Below are 17,179 nucleotides of genomic sequence, written 5' to 3' on the forward strand. Positions count from 1 at the left end.
ATTATTATTATTATTATTATTATTACATTTTCCTTGTATTTAAATATTATTATTATTATTATTATTATTACATATTTTCCTTGTATTTAAATATTATTATTATTATTATTATTATTATTATTATTATTACATATTTTCCTTGTATTTAAATATTATTATTATTATTATTATTATTATTATTATTATTATTATTACATATTTTCCTTGTATTTAAATATTATTATTATTATTATTATTATTGTTATTATTATTATTATTATCATGCATTTTCTTGTATATAAATAAAATACTGTAACTGATTTTTTTTTTTTATCCATTTAGATCTCTCTCTCTCTCTCTCTCTCTCTCTCTCTCTCTCTCTCTCTCTCTCTCTCTCTCTCTCTCTCTCTCTCACTCGAATAAAATGACTGGTGAGGAACTCATTAAAGTGCTAAAAATTCCATTAAACTACGAGAAATAAGACGAATAATTATTATTTACCTAATAACACAAACAAGGAATAATAAACAAAACTTAAGCCAGAAAACACGAAAAGATAAAACTATCATATCAAGAAATACGTAGTTTTAAAAAATCATGAATATCAAATAAATAGCTCACATATAATCAATAAACACGTAAGGAACAGTAAATAAACAATTAAGCCCCTTCATTGCAAGGGCCAGAGTCGGAAAGTAAAAAAAAAAAAAAAAAAAAAAAAAAAAAAAAAAACTAAAGTACCGAGACTAAAACATAGGGAATTAGACAAATGACAATTAATAAGCACATAAGGAATAATGAATAAACAAAAATTAAGCCAGGAAGACTATTATAATTATTGCAAGGAGATAGAGATAAATATGTACGTGTATGTGAATTTGAGGTTAAAATGCTCAAATGTAGCCAATAGCACGACAATAGCAGGACATAAGTGAAGGTGTTCCTCAAGGCAGGGAAGGTGGGGGGAGGGGGGTTGGCTATAAACTATTGGGGGGATAACAGTTCCAATGACTATTAAGTAATGACGCATCCAGTTTGGCGTGTGTGTATTTTTCGCGTTGTGATAATTTAAAGGTTTTCTCGCGTTTTTATTTTGATTTATTGATTTATTTTATTTATTTATTCATTTATTTTGGCAGGTGTTATATTTGTTGAGTGTTTTAAGTATAACTGAGGCTCATTGCATCAAAACTCCATCCATAACCTTCGTGGGACGGTTCAATTTGGCAAGGTTTTTTTTCGCATTTTGGATTTCGTAGTAAATTATGCATTTTCTCATATTTTTCTTTGCTGGTATTGTTTTCATTAAATTACTATAAGATTACTGTGTGTACTTGCTTAAATATTATTGCTTCTTTATATTAGATATCGTATTAAGAGAGAGAGAGAGAGAGAGAGAGAGAGAGAGTTAATCTACTGCTTGATAGCTATCATTTACTTCTCATTCCCTGAGTGAATCTGCTTAAATGCCACATTAATAAGACCTAAATTGCATTTAGGAAAGTGTACAACAGGCAGAAGTACAAGTAACATGTTATTTTGCGTTCAGAAAGACGAAATGAATAGTAAATCAACTTACGGGGTCATAACAATTACACCACCAGATAATTCACAGCTAAAAGCAACAAATACATGAATAATCCTGTAGAACTCCCTTCGACTCCATATACGACTGGAAAGTTGGGGCCTTTCCCCCCACCCTCCACTACCACGCCTTCTTTTCTTAATCAGCCAGTCAAGCAATAAATCAATCCCTTCGTGAATCATACCCATTTCCAGGTGTCACCCCCACCCCTAGATCTCTCATTCTGTCATGTATGAACAAGTACAAAGGGCAAGCCAGCTGTCTCTTTTAATATTCTTGCCTGAAATAAGATTACAAATGAGGGTCTATTAATCATCCATTAAATAATCCATTTTTATTGCTTTCTCATTCTTCTTCCTCTGTGTATTGTTAAATTGGATGGTTATATCATTGTCCCTTCCTGTGTTTTAGTGTGCCATTACCTGTCCTCTCTTCCAGCCGATATTTAGTTTGTACTAAAATAGACTGGCATAACTTTACAATTTATACACAAATAACAACATAAACCAATAATGCATTGATATTATGCATGATAGGAGTGGACATTTCCACTCTACATCATTAATGAATGCATGATGAGACGCACACTATTACAAAGCTAATGAGTTCAATACAAACACTCAATAACAATTTCAATAACTTTATTAAAAATAGCAATCTTTATAAATCATGAAACCAGGAAACTTTAAGAACCTGGGGCTATAACATCAAATGCACAATAATGCAAACACTTTTTACACACACACACACACACACTCTTTAATGATATTTCCTAATATACAGTATAATTCCAAACAGAGAGAGAGAGAGAGAGAGAGAGAGAGAGAGAGAGAGAGAGAGAGAGAGAGAGAGAGAGAGAGAGAGAGAGAGAGAGAGAGAGAGAGAGAGAGAGAGAGAGAGAGAGAGAGAGAGAGAGAGAGAGAGAGAGAGAGAGAGAGAGAGAGAGAGAGAGAGAGAGAGAGAGAGAGACTGATGAACTACCTGGGGTCATAAATGCAAAGTACAGGTATCAGTCAGGCAAAGCATAGTGCTTGCCTGTTTCATATGGAATGTAAAAACATGGCTTCATATCATTCCAGACCTGGGATTATGGCCAAAAGTTACCAAGCAGTGCTGAGCAAAATCCAGTAGAGTAATATTCAGTATCATTGAATTACTGACAAAGTAAAGATCATTATGTGCAATGATACTCACTACCTAGGAGCATTTCAGGTTACTACCAAGAGTCTGACCATGCTGGCAGGGATGGTTAGGCTACAACACATTACATACTTCTCCATTGAAATCAGTCAGCTGATTAAATGGTGAGTTAAACCATTTTGATCATGTAAATCATATTAAGGCATTGGATGAGACCTGGACAGCTTGGGTCAACACCATACATAGGTACTCCACTACTCTGTGGGAGACACTTGATTGTGGCAAGAGTCATCACAATACCAAACACCATCCTTGACAAAGCACAGCATGGCCCACTCATCCACAGGAACCCAGCCATCTCTAAGGAGCAAATTAATGCTGTCCAGTGTCACTCCTCATCACTTTTAGGGAATAAGAAGTAGATCCCACCCCAGCACCATCTTTACATAGAATATAATACAGAGGATAGAGAAGGAATACAAACAGGGCACATGGTATGGTATAGAACACCAACCCTCACTTTTGGAAAACCCCAGCCACTCAGTAGGAGACCAGCCAGTCACCATGGCTATCACCTGGGGATTCTTAGGAACAGGTGTTAGGTATAGAATGAGAGATAGAGAAAACTCGCAATACATTTCAAGTCTATATGCAATACAATTTCAAGTCTACATAGACAAAAAAATGTTCATGAATTAAATGCAATATTGTAAGTTCTAAATGTTATGTGGTACCTTAGATAGATGGACAGGTCACTTGAGAAGAGAAAATAAGAAATGTCTTAGGAAGAGTATTTTGTCATAATGACTGGTGAAGTAGATTTTGTCCCTTATCAGAGTGGTTGTGTAGCTGAAACAAATTAATGATTATCAAAACTGAGACACATTTGAGCTGATTGGTGAATTACAGTTTCAGAGTGGATACGGCATACACTGGGATGATAAAACTACTGCAGTCATAAAGTAGATGAAAAAATACTGTGGGGAGGAATGTAAAGCAGTAAAATATGCAACAAAAGAAAGAAAGAAAGAAAGAAAGAGAGAAAGAAAGAGAGAGAGAGAGAGAGAGAGAGAGAGAGAGAGAGAGAGAGAGAGAGAGAGAGAGAGAGAGAGAGAGAGAGAGAGAGAGAGAGAGAGAGAGAGAGAGAGAGAGAGAGAGAATGATGTGTCATGACATCTTTAAGTACAAATGAGTATATAGTAACCATACACTGATACTTGTCCCCTTATACAGTGATAAGTTTACCCAAACACAATGGACACGGATGGAACTTTTGGAGGCTAAAGTGCTCCAGGTGACTGGTGGACTCCATTTCATTGCGGAGGTCCAGGATTCTCTGCACAGTTGGGCTTTTGGTGTCAGTGGAAGTGGTGGCAGTGTGGCAGCAGTAACAGTTTTGGTCTTTCTATGGGCAAGTTCTGTAGGATTCATATTCTCCCTCCTCATGAGGGACATCAGTGTGAAGGGTCAACAGAGCATCAATTCCCTCCTCAGGCAAAGAATGATGGATGCAATTTTCTGTTTCTTGTTGTTGCTCCACCTTTTCAGAGTGCTTGAGGCGCTCGTCAGCCACCTTTCCACTGCTGGTGGGTGTCTCAGACTCACTGGTTCCTGTTCCACATCAAGAGTGTTAGCAGATGCCATTTGTATTTCATCTACTTAGTACATTACATCATTACATAAATAACTGGTGTTATCTGATATTAAAGTGCTAATGAGCAACATGCCACAGAAATCTGTTTATTTCAAGAAAATTATGAAGATAATAATAATGTTTTGTTGCACTTCATAAGATGGCTCAGTTTTTACTACTCACCAACACTGCTAATGATAGCAACTGAACTCTTAAGGACGCTGCTTATCTTCTCGAGCTGCTCAAGGTCATGATCTGCTTCCTTTTCCTGCACCAGCTTTGATATCAAATCCTGCAGGAAACAACTGTGTTAATTCACATTTTGAATAAATCTAATAGATGAAATTTCACTTACAACACCTTATGTGTCTCTGGTGACTCATGGAGGACAGATACATCACCTGAGACTAAATGGTCAGTGAAGAAGTTGACCCTTGATCCTGGCTAATCACATTAAGTACATTAAACACTCCTGTTAACTAATAAATGAGGGGTAGATTTCTCTGGAAGGTTACATTACACTACTTCCCTGGCATTTGAAAACATTTTGCTCTACATGAACTCATATGGAAGCTTTGCTGCAACATTAAATCTCAGCTAGATGCCAGATGGTGTAGCCTCCATCACAGAGCAAGGTAATGATATGAAGGCTTAGTACTTTGGTTAACACCTGAATAAGAACCGTTTGAGATGCAGCAGAGATCACTAACCTGCCAGCAATTGAATAAGAAGTGTGTGAGATGCAGCAGAGATCACTAACCTGCCAGCAATTGAATAAGAAGTGTGTGAGATGCAGCAGAGATCACTAACCTGCCAGCAATTGAATAAGAAGTGTGTGAGATGCAGCAGAAATCACTAATCTGCCAGCAATTGAATAAGAAGAGTGTGAGATGCAAATGAGAGCACTAACCTGCTGAGTGGTTTTGCTTCATTTCCTCTCATTCATGATGGAGGCTGGCAAGGTCTAACTGGCGTTCTCGAGCTTGCTGCTTCATCACTCCTCGCTGCAACTGGTAGATGGTGATGTAGTCACCTGAAAAAGGATAAAATTCTTCATTAAAAGACCAAGGAATTGGCATACAGTAAACAGTAAACACTTCCTCCACTTCACTTTTACAGATGATTCAGTTGCAGCTTCTATTCAAGCTCAGTTCCTCCCAATCTTGTTGTTTCTCCTGATAAAACAATAAGTTTGTTTCTCTCAACTTTTCTTAATACAGCCTCAATAAACAAATCCAATAACAATGCTTTTATTTTGTTATTAATTAAAAAAATTGAGCATCAGTGAGGAAAAATTATTTGCTTTATTATTAGAGAATATAAACTTTCTTACCTTTTGGTTCAGTTATGACATCTTCAGACAACTTTTCATGAGCAAGAGATTCTCCCAGCAGTTTGTTATACTTATCCCTCTCACAGTCTAGCTGAACCTGAAGACTGCTGCACTCACTCTCCAACCTGCTAACCTCAGATGTCAGTGTAGCCACTTGACCCAGCAATTTCCCCTTGGTATCTGTACCTGGAGGTGAAAAATTGATGCAACAGAGGGCCAGACAAGAATGACCAATGGAAGTAATTAGACGTAATGTAAGAAGTGGGTATAAGACTAAGGGAAATAGAAGGGCAATGGAGAGAGGGTTAGATGCACCAGAAATGTCTGTGGAGCCAGGAAAAATTTAAACTTGTAACAGAGATAACTAAGAGCAACTGTGAATGAATAAATGTGATGTGGCCTCAACCCATGAATGGGAAAATGCAAAAGCAGCACCTCAGACACCAGGACCATGATGACTGGCAGCTCACAAAATTAGCTGCTGGCTTTTGTACTCCTAGTCACCACAGGAGGCTCATCCACAGCTAATCCTATCAGCTGATCATCTTGGGTGAAGTAATTGTTTATCAGTCTGGCTGTTGAGTCCTGATGCAGAGATGTGTGTGTGTGTGTGTGTGTGTGTGTGTGTGTGTGTGTGTGTGTGTGTGTGTGTGTGTGTGTGTGTGTGTGCACTTTGGAAAGCCTCCCTCCATGGAGAATGTCAGTTTGATATACAAATATATATTCATGTGGATGGTAGCTCACATTTAGCTTCTGAGTTCTCACATGAAGAGGTGCCATCCTTGTCTTTTTCCTCTGAGGGAGTGACTTTATACTCTGTGATAAGTGCATGCAGCTCACTATTCTGTCTTGTGACGTCTTTGATTTCTATCTGTGAAAGACACAAGAAGGCAGTAAGTTAACTTGTTTAACATGCCACATCATTTTATATATATTATGCCAAGTTTAAACAGGAAAGCCTCACCAGAAGCATCAACTAAAGACCAAAGTGATTAACAAATCTTTCACTTTACCAGCCTTAATGACAAAAGCTGCTGATGTAGCATCCCATCCATATCCTGCATTTTTACACCTTCATGATTCCCACACTGCATCATTTGTTCATGTCTTAAAGACATGGTCATGACAGAGTAGTCCTCACACTCCTGTCAGTGCTCTTCTGCATACACTTGAGCCTTGCACACTCCAAGCATTCCTTCCACTCATCCTTCTACATCTAAAGCACCATAGTACTCTCCACCCATTTTTAAGGAAACTGTCTCCATGCATAAACAAACACACAACCTCACGTACTCCATGTATTGTTTTCAGTAATGATTAATCTTACAAAGTAAACCAAACTAATATACAAAGACACTTGTGGTACCTTTGAAAGTTTGAGCTTATCTTCTAGTTCTTTAATCAGCTCTGTCAACGTGATATTTTCTTGAGCAAGGTGGTCGTGGCTCAGGCCATTCTCTTCAAAGTGGCTGTGGTTGTGGACCGTCACCAGCTGACCACTAAGGGACTCTGTCTTCTCCCACAACACAGTGATCTCGCGCTCTTTCTGCAACGCCTCCTGCCTGGTGAACAGCGTTGCAAGTGCACATACATTAGAACAGTGTGTGACCAATATGACGCCTCCATTCTACATTGCCATGACAAGAATACAGGACTTTACTGAACATAAACCAATGACGCCTCCATTCTACATTGCCATGACAAGAATACAGGGCTTTACTGAACATAAACCAAGGATTCCCTCCTCCTCTCTGTAAGGGTTATGGTTCTCTCAACAGTTACAGCGTGGTGTGAGAGATGCAGTGCTGTCAAGGCTTTACTATTTACAGGAAGCAACACACCAATAAATAAATGTTACTTTGGAAATGAAACTGAATAATCAAAGGCTTTATATCTCATGAACTTCCCTTCTTTAATAAACTGTCTTCAAGCTGACAGACTCCAGTAGTATTGCATCTTAGGAATATTCTACAGCTGATTTCATAATAACTGCTCTCTAAAACTGACTACATGCCTCCTTCCCTGCCTCCTATAGACTCTACTCAACAATTGTTGTTATTCTGTTCATGCTGGTGTGATAGTTAACCAGTATATTAATTCCTTAGTTATGTACACTCTAGAATGGTGGTTCATTTTATCTACCAGTGATTGGAATTCCCACCTTGTAAGTATTACATTATTATTTGTTGATTGGTACCATTTGTATGCAATCAGAGAAAGATTTCAATATAAAAACATATCCATGTTACTGTTACCTTTCACAATGTAAACCAAAATGAAAGCTACATAAATTCTTACTTTAGATTTGTTGTCATTTCATTTAATGATGTAATTTCTTGGTTCTTGTGCTTTTTCAAGTGCAGTCCCTTTTCTGGTTTCTCAGTCAATTCTAATTTCTTATTGCTCTGTGGAAAAACAGAAAGTGCACATATTTAGGATGAACTGATTCAATAGTATTGGTGTTGACAATTTCTGCAGGAAGTTTATTCCATATATTTACTATACGATTAAAGAAAAAATGTTTGGCCTTGTGGGATTTAAAACGTTTGGGTATAATCTTGAATCCATTATTTCTTGTTAGGTAGAATGAATGAGGAGGAGGAGGAGGAGGAGGAGGAGGAGGAGGAGGAGGAGGAGGAGGAGGAGGAGGAGGAGGAGGAGGAGGAGGAGGAGGAGGAGGAGGAGGAGGAAGAAGGAGGAGGAGGAGGAGGAGGAGGGAGAAACAAAGATAGGAGGGAAGGAAGAAAGGAAGAAAAGGGAATAAGAGATTAATAGAGAGAGAGAGAGAGAGAGAGAGAGAGAGAGAGAGAGAGAGAGAGAGAGAGAGAGAGAGAGAGAGAGAGAGAGAGAGAGAGAGAGAGAGAGAGAGAGAGAGAGAATGATGTGACATGACATTTTTAAGTACAAATGAGTATATAGTAACCATACACTGATACTTGTCCCCTCATACAGTGATAAGTTTACCCAAACACAATGGACACAGATGGAACTTTTGGAGGCTAGAGTACTCCAGCTGACTGGTGGACTCCATTTCATTGAGGAGGTCCAGGATTCTTTGCACAGTTGGGCTTTTGGTGGCAGTGGAAGCGGTGGCAGTGGTGGTAGTGGCAGCAGTAACAGTTTTGGTCTTTCTATGGGCAAGTTCTGTAGAATTCATATTCTCCTCATGAGGGACGTCACTGTCAAGGGTCAACACAGCATCAATTCCCTCCTCAGGCAAAGAATGATGGATTGATGATTGAGAATACTGGTTAACTCCTGTGTTAGAGAGGTGGACAGAATAGGGGTGAGAGAAAGAAGAAAGTCTTGTGCAGCGATTTGTGCAGCGATTAATTTTTGCACTGTTTTTCTTTTGTTACCCTTGTCCTTTCTCCTTACTTATTAATCATCCAATTATTATTATACTGTATTCAAACTTTGAAACATACCCCTCTATTCTTTGGTGTGTTTTTCAAAATATTTTCATCATACTGAGAGAGAGAGAGAGAGAGAGAGAGAGAGAGAGAGAGAGAGAGAGAGAGAGAGAGAGAGAGAGAGAGAGAGAGAGAGAGAGAGAGAGAGAGAGAGAGAGAGAGAGAGATAATAGACCAGACGATAAGGAATAAGGAGAAAGAGGAGAAGGAGGAGGAGGAAGAAGGAGAGGAGGAGGAGGAGGAGGAGGAGGAGGAGGAGGAGGAGGAGGAGGAGGAGGAGGAGGAGGAGGAGGAGGAGGAGGAGGAGGAGGAGGAGGAGGAGGAAGTGAAGCTTAAGGAAGATGCTTTGAAGAGAGAGAGAGAGAGAGAGAGAGAGAGAGAGAGAGAGAGAGAGAGAGAGAGAGAGAGAGAGAGAGAGAGAGAGAGAGAGAGAGAGAAGAGGAAAAGGAGAGAAAGGACATGAATTAATAAAAGACTCCTTCAGGTTTGTCTTCCCCTTTGAAGGATATATTATGGAAAGACACACAGGGAATAAATAGAGAACATGATTTTGGTATATGAACAGAGATGACAGAAAGAAGGAGAAAAGAAGTTAAAAAATTCTCAGATGCAAACATCAAATATTAACTAACATAACTCAGTCCACTTAATGATTATAAACAGACATTATAATTGTTCTCCCACTGCAGGGTTTCTGTTCCCCTGCACCACCATTGAGGAGGAGAAGCGGGTGTGTTCGGGAGGCAAGAGGAAGCTGTTCTGTAAGGATTTTGTCAACAATGGAGAAATATTGTGTCTCTTGGCCACTGCCTCTGCCCTTCTTGTCATTCTTTCCCTGGTAAGTGGTGATGGTCTTTTGTTGGTCTCTCTCTCTCTCTCTCTCTCTCTCTCTCTTGTGTGTGTTATTTTATTTATTTATTTAATTTCTTTTACCTGAAGGTTAACACTTTCTCATACTGGTGTTAGGTTCATCAGTCAGTCTTTTTTTTTTTTTGTTTATTCATGCATTTATTATACCAGATTAGGGTGTTCCCAGTAGTACTCTCTCTCTCTCTCTCTCTCTCTCTCTCTCTCTCTCTCTCTCTCTCTCTCTCTCTCATATTCTCTACATGCTCCAATGAAAAACTAACTTGGTACAAGACTGAATGATGAAAATGCAAAACTGTGTATGTGTGTGTGTGTTTGTGTGTGTGTTTTACTTATTTATTTATTTATTATTTTCATTATTTTTTTTACTTGAGCATTTAATGCATTTCTTATACCAGGTTAGTGTTCCCAATAATACGTACTCACTCTCTCACTCTGTGTGTGTGTGTGTGTGTGTGTGTGTGTGTGTGTTATTTACCTCCCACAGGTGCACTATCTGATGTGTCTTGCTGCCAACTATGCCCACATCAAGGATCACGGCAAGCTGATGGAGCTGCAGGAGATGCAGTTCCTTCACGAGTCTGAGATGTCCACGCTGCCCAAGGACCGATTCTGAAGCTGGGGAGGCCACGAACATCACCTGTGATATGACACGGTGGTACACGTCAGGAAAAGATGAGGATGTGGAGTTACAAAGTTAAAGAAAAGACATGGTGTTGCAAAATGTAGACCAAAGATAAGGATGAAATATAAGGCATGGAATTATAAAACCTAGACCAGTGATAATAGTAACATTAAGGACCAAATATAGGACATGGTATTACAAAATCTAAACAAGAGATAAGGACACATTATTACAGACACACAGAGGCTTCACTTAAATGCTTCAGTTCTTCATCCTGACTATTTTTTAAATTCAAATGTTTCTCCACTGTTACTTATAATAGTAATCAGGATAGGACAAGAAATAATGGGTTCAAGCATTGCAATTAGATTTAAAAAAAGATAAAAAGGAACTGGTTCTCAAAGAGAGTGTTGGATGACTAGAACAGACTCAGTAATCAGACTGTTAGTGCTGAGTAAATCTATGGATAGGGATGACAGGTGAAAATAGGTACAGTAGGTATTATTTATACAAAGGACTGCCATGTGTAGGCCTGATGGCTCCATTATTTTCATATCTTTTGATGTTGTTAGGGCTGAGTCATTAAGGAGCTTTAGAAGTGGACCAGCCAAATTTATGGATGAGGATAATAGGTGAAAGTAAGTAAGCACGTTTTGTACAAGGACCACCAAATGTAAGCCTGATGGCTTCCTGTACCAACCCTTGTGCTCTTGTGTTTTTATCAATATTAATAGAAATGATGACAACAGCAGTAAAAAGTTAGTTAACAAACTGCTAGGAAAGTTAACAGAGTTGTCAAGGGTGTCACAATGATTCCTGTGATTATTTGATAATGATTCTGTCTGTATTGGAAAAACACCCCTGAGAACCTGGATAATCATCTCTGTGGTCTGTGAAAAGTTGTCACCATGGGGCAGTGAAGCATTTAAGATTATGAACCTCATTAAACCATACTGGGAGATCATCACACTTGCTATTGTTACAGATATACATGCACATCTCTCTCTCTCTCTCTCTCTCTCTCTCTCTCTCTCTCTCTCTCACTGTGGTAAACATAACTCTATTTATACATACATATGTATAGACAGACAGACAGACTTTCATGCAGTAAAACCTACAGGTTTTACTGCAAATTTATGTCTTGCCAAAAATATATAAGATAAACAAGCCACATAAGCAGTGTCCTTGTTTTCTGAAGTGAAGGTGGATGCACTGGATACAAAAATAATAATAAATAAATGAGTAAATAAATAAATAAATAAATAAATAACAAGAATAAAAAAAATACCACTGACTGATATACTAGCTTTGTTCTGTGGTAGTGGTAGTGGTGGTGATGCCCTAAAGTTGTGGTGTGTGTGTGTGTGTGTGTGTGTGTGTGTGTGTGTGTGTGTGTGTGTGTGTGTGTGTGTGTGTGTGTGTGTGTGTGTGTGTGTGTCTGGTAATGTCTATTTTTGGGTAGAGAAAAATTTTTTTATTTTGTATTTTGGGAGTTCTTTTGCTGCATTGCAAGAATATTTATTTAATGATTTAGAATATTGTGGACTACAATTATTAATGGACTACTGCTGTGGATATTTTTTTGTATTTTAGTTTTTGTTTTAGTTTTGTTTGCTGTAATATGATTGTGTAGTCAATAAATCTATCTATCTATCTATCTATCTATCTGTGTGTGTGTGTGTGTGTGTGTGTGTGTAGGCGTGTGTGTTTTGAGTTCACACTGTCCTCTCATAATGTATTTTTCTATTCTCCTGTGTATTGTCTGCCTATTGAAGCTCCACTCCAAACTGCACAGCATACTCATGAGAAGCTTGATATTTGAACAATATTCATGCATCAATTGTTTCTGGTTTGCTTGTTATCATTCATTATTGCTTTTTCATGATCGCTGTTCCTCTGAAGTGTTTTATATTATCTACTTATTTGAACAGCATTATTAGATCTCTCTCTCTCTCTCTCTCTCTCTCTAGTTATCTATCTATCTTTATCATCTCTCTCTCTTTCTCTCTCTAGTAATCTATCTATATATCTTTCCTAGATTTCCCTCTCTCTATTTTTTTCTCTCTCTAGTAATCTATCTATCTGTGCATCTATCCATCACTGTTTGCCTCACATTCCATCATATTCCAGTGCAGACAGGTACTCCAATACTTCACTACACAACATTACATCCTTTCCCAGTCTTGCCTCCATCCACAGTTTGTCAACATAATGTTGCCAGTTCCTTACAACAATTTTGAGCTTCTCATGTGCCTCATAAACTTTGTAACCATCACTTGTATACATCAGTACCACTAGCACCATTTCATCTGCCTTGTCCATGAATCTATCTTGCTTCTCTTTAATATACCAGGCCAGCAATATCACACAGAACAGCCCAGACAAGGCACTACAGACTATACACACACACACACACACACACACACACACACACACACACACACACACACACACACACACACACACATTCACACTCTCAATCCTGTCAGCCCCTGGTGGGAAGGAATAGCAGTAGTAATGGTAGTCTATCTATCTATTTATCTATGTACCTGGCTAGCTTAAACAAAGTAGCACACACACACACACACACACACACACACACACACACACACACACACACACACACACCACGTAGTGTAGTGATTAGCATGCTCAGCTCACACTCAAGAAGGCCCGGGTTCAAATCCAAGGTGCAGCAAGCCAAATGGGTGAGCCTCTTAATGTGTAGCCCCTGTTCACCTTGCAGCAAGTAGGTACGGGATGTAACCCGAGGGGTTGTTACCTCGCTGTCCTGGTGTGTGGTGTGTGAGTGGTCTCAGTCCTACCCAAAGATCGGTCACTATAAGCTCTGAGCTCTTTCCATAGGGTAATGGCTGGCTGGGTGACCAGCAGACGACCGTAGGTGAATGACATCATTTATACTTGCAGCCATGTTGGTTCCTGGTGGAGAATAGCAGTAGCGGTAGTCTATCTATATGTCTATCTATCTATATACCTGGCAAGCTCAAGCAAAGCATCACACACACACACACACACACACACACACACACACACACACACACACACACACACACCAACCCTGTTGGCCCCTGGTGGAAAGGGACAGCCTTGTGGACCAACCTGCTGCACCCCAGGAGCTTAGACACACCACAGCTAGCCACACACTTCCATTTTACTCAATTCTTATATATATATTTCTATCAGTGGAGACATTTTTGCTTTGCTTTCTTATTAAGGTAAACTTTCCCATGGCTAATTCCTTCCTAGATTGTTTTTTTTACATACATTCTTGAAATTATATAAAATGTTCATACCTCTCTACATGTGTGTGATTCTGTGGATCTATAATCTATAAATGATTTTAATGCATTGCTCTTTCTGTGTGTGTGTGTGTGTGTGTGTGTGTGTGTGTGTGTGTGTGTGTGTGTGTGTGTGTGTGTGTGTGTGTGTGTGTGTGTGTGTGTGTGTGTGTTTACCTAGTTGTGGTTTACGGGAGGGGAGTAATCTCATAGTATCCCGTCTCTATATCTATCCAGTTTGGTCTTAAAAGCATGGACAGTTATGGCATTGACAACGTCTTCACTGAATTCATTCTATTTGTTCGCGCTTCTGTGTGTGTGTGTGTGTGTGTGTGTGTGTGTGTGTGTGTGTGTGTGTGTGTGTTTACTGAAGGCTAACAATAACAAGGGCATAGTTTTCCTATGTGAATTTTGGCGGTGGTGGTGGTCAGCAAATCACAAAAGGGCAAGGCATCTCACTTTCACTTGAGGAGATGAGTGATGTTACTGTTGTTAGGAAGGCTATAATACTTGGTGCAGTATCTTTGTATAAAGCTTGTATGTACCCATGTATGGTATGTATACAGTTTTGTATGTATATGTTAGTACACATGTGGTCCTGAAGGATGTATAGACCTGTAAGTGTTTTCTGCCTGTCCCACACGTAAAGTTTAACAGCAGCAGCAGTAACAGCAGACCCTCTAACTGCTTACATCAACATTTCCTCTCCCATACAATACACCTCACACCTTCTACAACACCTTAACTCAGTCCTCCCTTGCCTGCTAACTCCACAACTACAACCACTACCACAAACACTACCCTGTACATACCACACCACAATCCCTGATGCATTAAGTCCCAATACCCACATCCATACATCCAAACACCTTGACAGAGACTATTGCCAACATTGCACCAATCTTGTATCAGTGTCTGTTCATAATGGGACTGTACCTCTGCCGGTACCTGTATATATGATAACTTGCCATCAACGAATCCCTCCCTCCTTCCCTGGACCATTGATGGACCACAAACTAGAGGCTTATAGTGTGTGTGTGTGTGTGTGTGTGTGTGTGTGTGTGTGTGTGTGTGTGTGTGTGTGTGTGTGTGTGTGTGTGTGTGTGTGTGTGTGTGTGTGTGTGTGTGTGTTTGTTTGTGTGTGTGTGTGTGTGTGTGTGTATGTTACGACACTGTACACAGTCACTATTAGTGCTGGGCTTGGCTTGATGACATTTCATCTGGCTTGTGTTTGAACAGTCCAGTAAGGACTGTTTTAGTAGTTCACTAAAATATCTACCTTCACTCTCACTATGATATCTATCACTCTTCATTCCCACCCTCACTAATACTTCACCCTCACCCTTACTCGTTCACTCTTACTATCACTATAATCATCTATCACCCTCACTAACAGCATCATATTTCTCTCCTTTTAGTGTCAATATCAATCATGTTTATTTCATTAAACATTAAATCTTTTGAAAGTAAGGTTTAGTGTCAGAAAAACACTTCTATTTCTCTTCCTTTGAGTGTCACAGTGTTTTTATATACATGACAGCAAAAACCACACTGAAAACTTATTGGCATTGTTTTCATGATACAAAGGTAGAGTGTGTTTATAATGTTATCAGTGAGTACAATCTGGCATCAGAACAATGCTCACGTTTTTCTCTTTTTTTAAGTGTGGTATTCCTTTTTAAATATATGTAAGAGCAATAATCAGGTCACTCTGGCTAGTGACAAATTTCTGCATGCCAGGGTATGTCTAATATAACACCAATATATTCAGAGGCACAAACACATAATAAGTGACACAAATGTGATAATTTTCAAGGCCTTTGTGTCTCCAATGACAACTTTGTGCATGCCAGGATGTATGATCATATTCCAAAACAATCCTGTACTGCACCTTCTCTACTTTTAAAAGGCTCTACTTGAAGCTACACGGGTTTTTAAGGGTATTTTTATGGTTTTAGTGACAGAGTAACGAGATTTCTACATTCTTAACAGGAAAAACATTCTTGAAAACCAATCTGATTATCTCTGTGGCCTTAGAAGAGTTGGGGTGAGAGAACAAGGCATTCCTGAATATGGGTCTCAATGGTAGCACTCTCTGAGGCAAAAATATGTAAAATGTAACACAACTTTCACCAGAGTCTTCAAAGCCAAAAAAAGTTTGACTGGAAAGGCATTGTACAGAATGACTACAATGATAATACTACTGTGTGTGGCTGTTCTGTGTTGAGAAGTGCAATATTTTTGTGGTGTCTGTGAGCACAGCACAATAAACTTGTTGTGTTCTGTGATGTTCTGTGACGTGCTGTTTTGTGCTGTCATGTGCCACCACTACTGATGTGATGCCCAGCACCCCTCTTCATTACACTGTGTTCCTGTGCAATGTGCTGTAATGTGTCATTAGTGATGTGAGCACCAGCAGCATCACCATCTGTGACATGGTGTTGTGTGCCGTCACCACTGACGTGACACCCAGCAAGCAACTTTATGTTGAGTTGTGGGCAGCGGGCCCAGCACTGATGTGTACAGCAGCACAGATCCCTTGTGCATGTGCATGTGTGTGTGTGTGTGTGTGTGTGTGTGTGTGTCACTGGAGGCTGGAAGGCCAAGCTGGGCTGGGGTGAACAAGACAAGAATAGTTTACCTGGCTGTTTGTTCCTTTACTTGAAGGGTACAGTGTGCCAGCAACAAAGCCACAACATATTCTCAGCAATGAAAGATCAGGTTATTCAGAGTGGGAAATGTTCTAAGCATATTCATATCTTAATGTCCTGTGACTTGTAAGCCATGGCATTAAAAGTATTTCACAACAGAATATTTCCAACTTAGAATGTTCCTCTTTGGCATCCATCTGGCTACTGGTGCTGGTGGTGCCCACACAAAACAGGAAAAATTACTGTAAACACCACCTCAACTTTTTCTCTTATTTCACGGGCCCCCTGCCGCCCCCCACGTGACCCCCTGGTAGTCATGACGCCCCTGCTGTCCCTGGGTACTGAGAAATGCCTTCAATAACAAAGGAAAGCGTAATAACCTCACCATTTGTAAAATCTCAGATGTCTGGCCGAGTCCAAGTGTTCGAGTGAATATGGCGCTAGCTTCGTCTTTATTTCTATTAGTTTTTAGTATTTCCTGCTTGTCTATGTGTGTATTTTTTATTTTGTTGTGTTTTTTGGATGTCCATATTTACTGGGAAATCCCTCTTTTAAGGAAAGAAGCGTAATAATCTCATCATTTGTAAGATCTCAAATCCTAGTGTTCGGGTGAATGTGGCTGCTGGCTTCGTATTTATTTTTATTATAGTTTAT

The 17,179-nt window shown here is 39.3% G+C and overlaps 1 protein-coding gene across 1 annotated transcript; it reads right to left on the bottom strand.

The window, feature by feature from the left end:
• Nucleotides 1-1,883: 1,883 nt before the first annotated feature.
• On the bottom strand, nucleotides 1,884-16,965 carry LOC135098266 (uncharacterized). The gene is made up of 9 exons (XM_064000529.1): nucleotides 16,911-16,965; nucleotides 10,429-10,590; nucleotides 7,969-8,075; nucleotides 7,037-7,232; nucleotides 6,415-6,541; nucleotides 5,671-5,856; nucleotides 5,248-5,370; nucleotides 4,521-4,629; nucleotides 1,884-4,315 (listed from the first exon to the last, which is right to left on the bottom strand). The coding sequence occupies exons 1-7, from the start codon at nucleotides 16,911-16,913 to the stop codon at nucleotides 5,276-5,278; spliced, it is 876 nt and encodes a 291-aa protein (XP_063856599.1). The 5' UTR covers nucleotides 16,914-16,965; the 3' UTR covers nucleotides 1,884-4,315; nucleotides 4,521-4,629; nucleotides 5,248-5,275.
• Nucleotides 16,966-17,179: the final 214 nt, after the last annotated feature.

The sequence above is a fragment of the Scylla paramamosain genome, unplaced genomic scaffold (assembly GCF_035594125.1).
Source record: "Scylla paramamosain isolate STU-SP2022 unplaced genomic scaffold, ASM3559412v1 Contig52, whole genome shotgun sequence".
NCBI classification, from domain to species: Eukaryota; Metazoa; Arthropoda; class Malacostraca; order Decapoda; family Portunidae; genus Scylla; species Scylla paramamosain.

Bases quoted from the DNA above. Each gene is read 5' to 3' on its own strand.
- LOC135098266 (XM_064000529.1), bottom strand. The intron at 6,542-7,036 runs GTACCACAAGTG...TGTCTTTCACAG, and splicing joins ATAAGCTCAAACTTTCAAAG to ATAGAAATCAAAGACGTCAC. The intron at 5,857-6,414 runs GTGAGCTACCAT...TTTCACCTCCAG, and splicing joins TGAGAACTCAGAAGCTAAAT to GTACAGATACCAAGGGGAAA.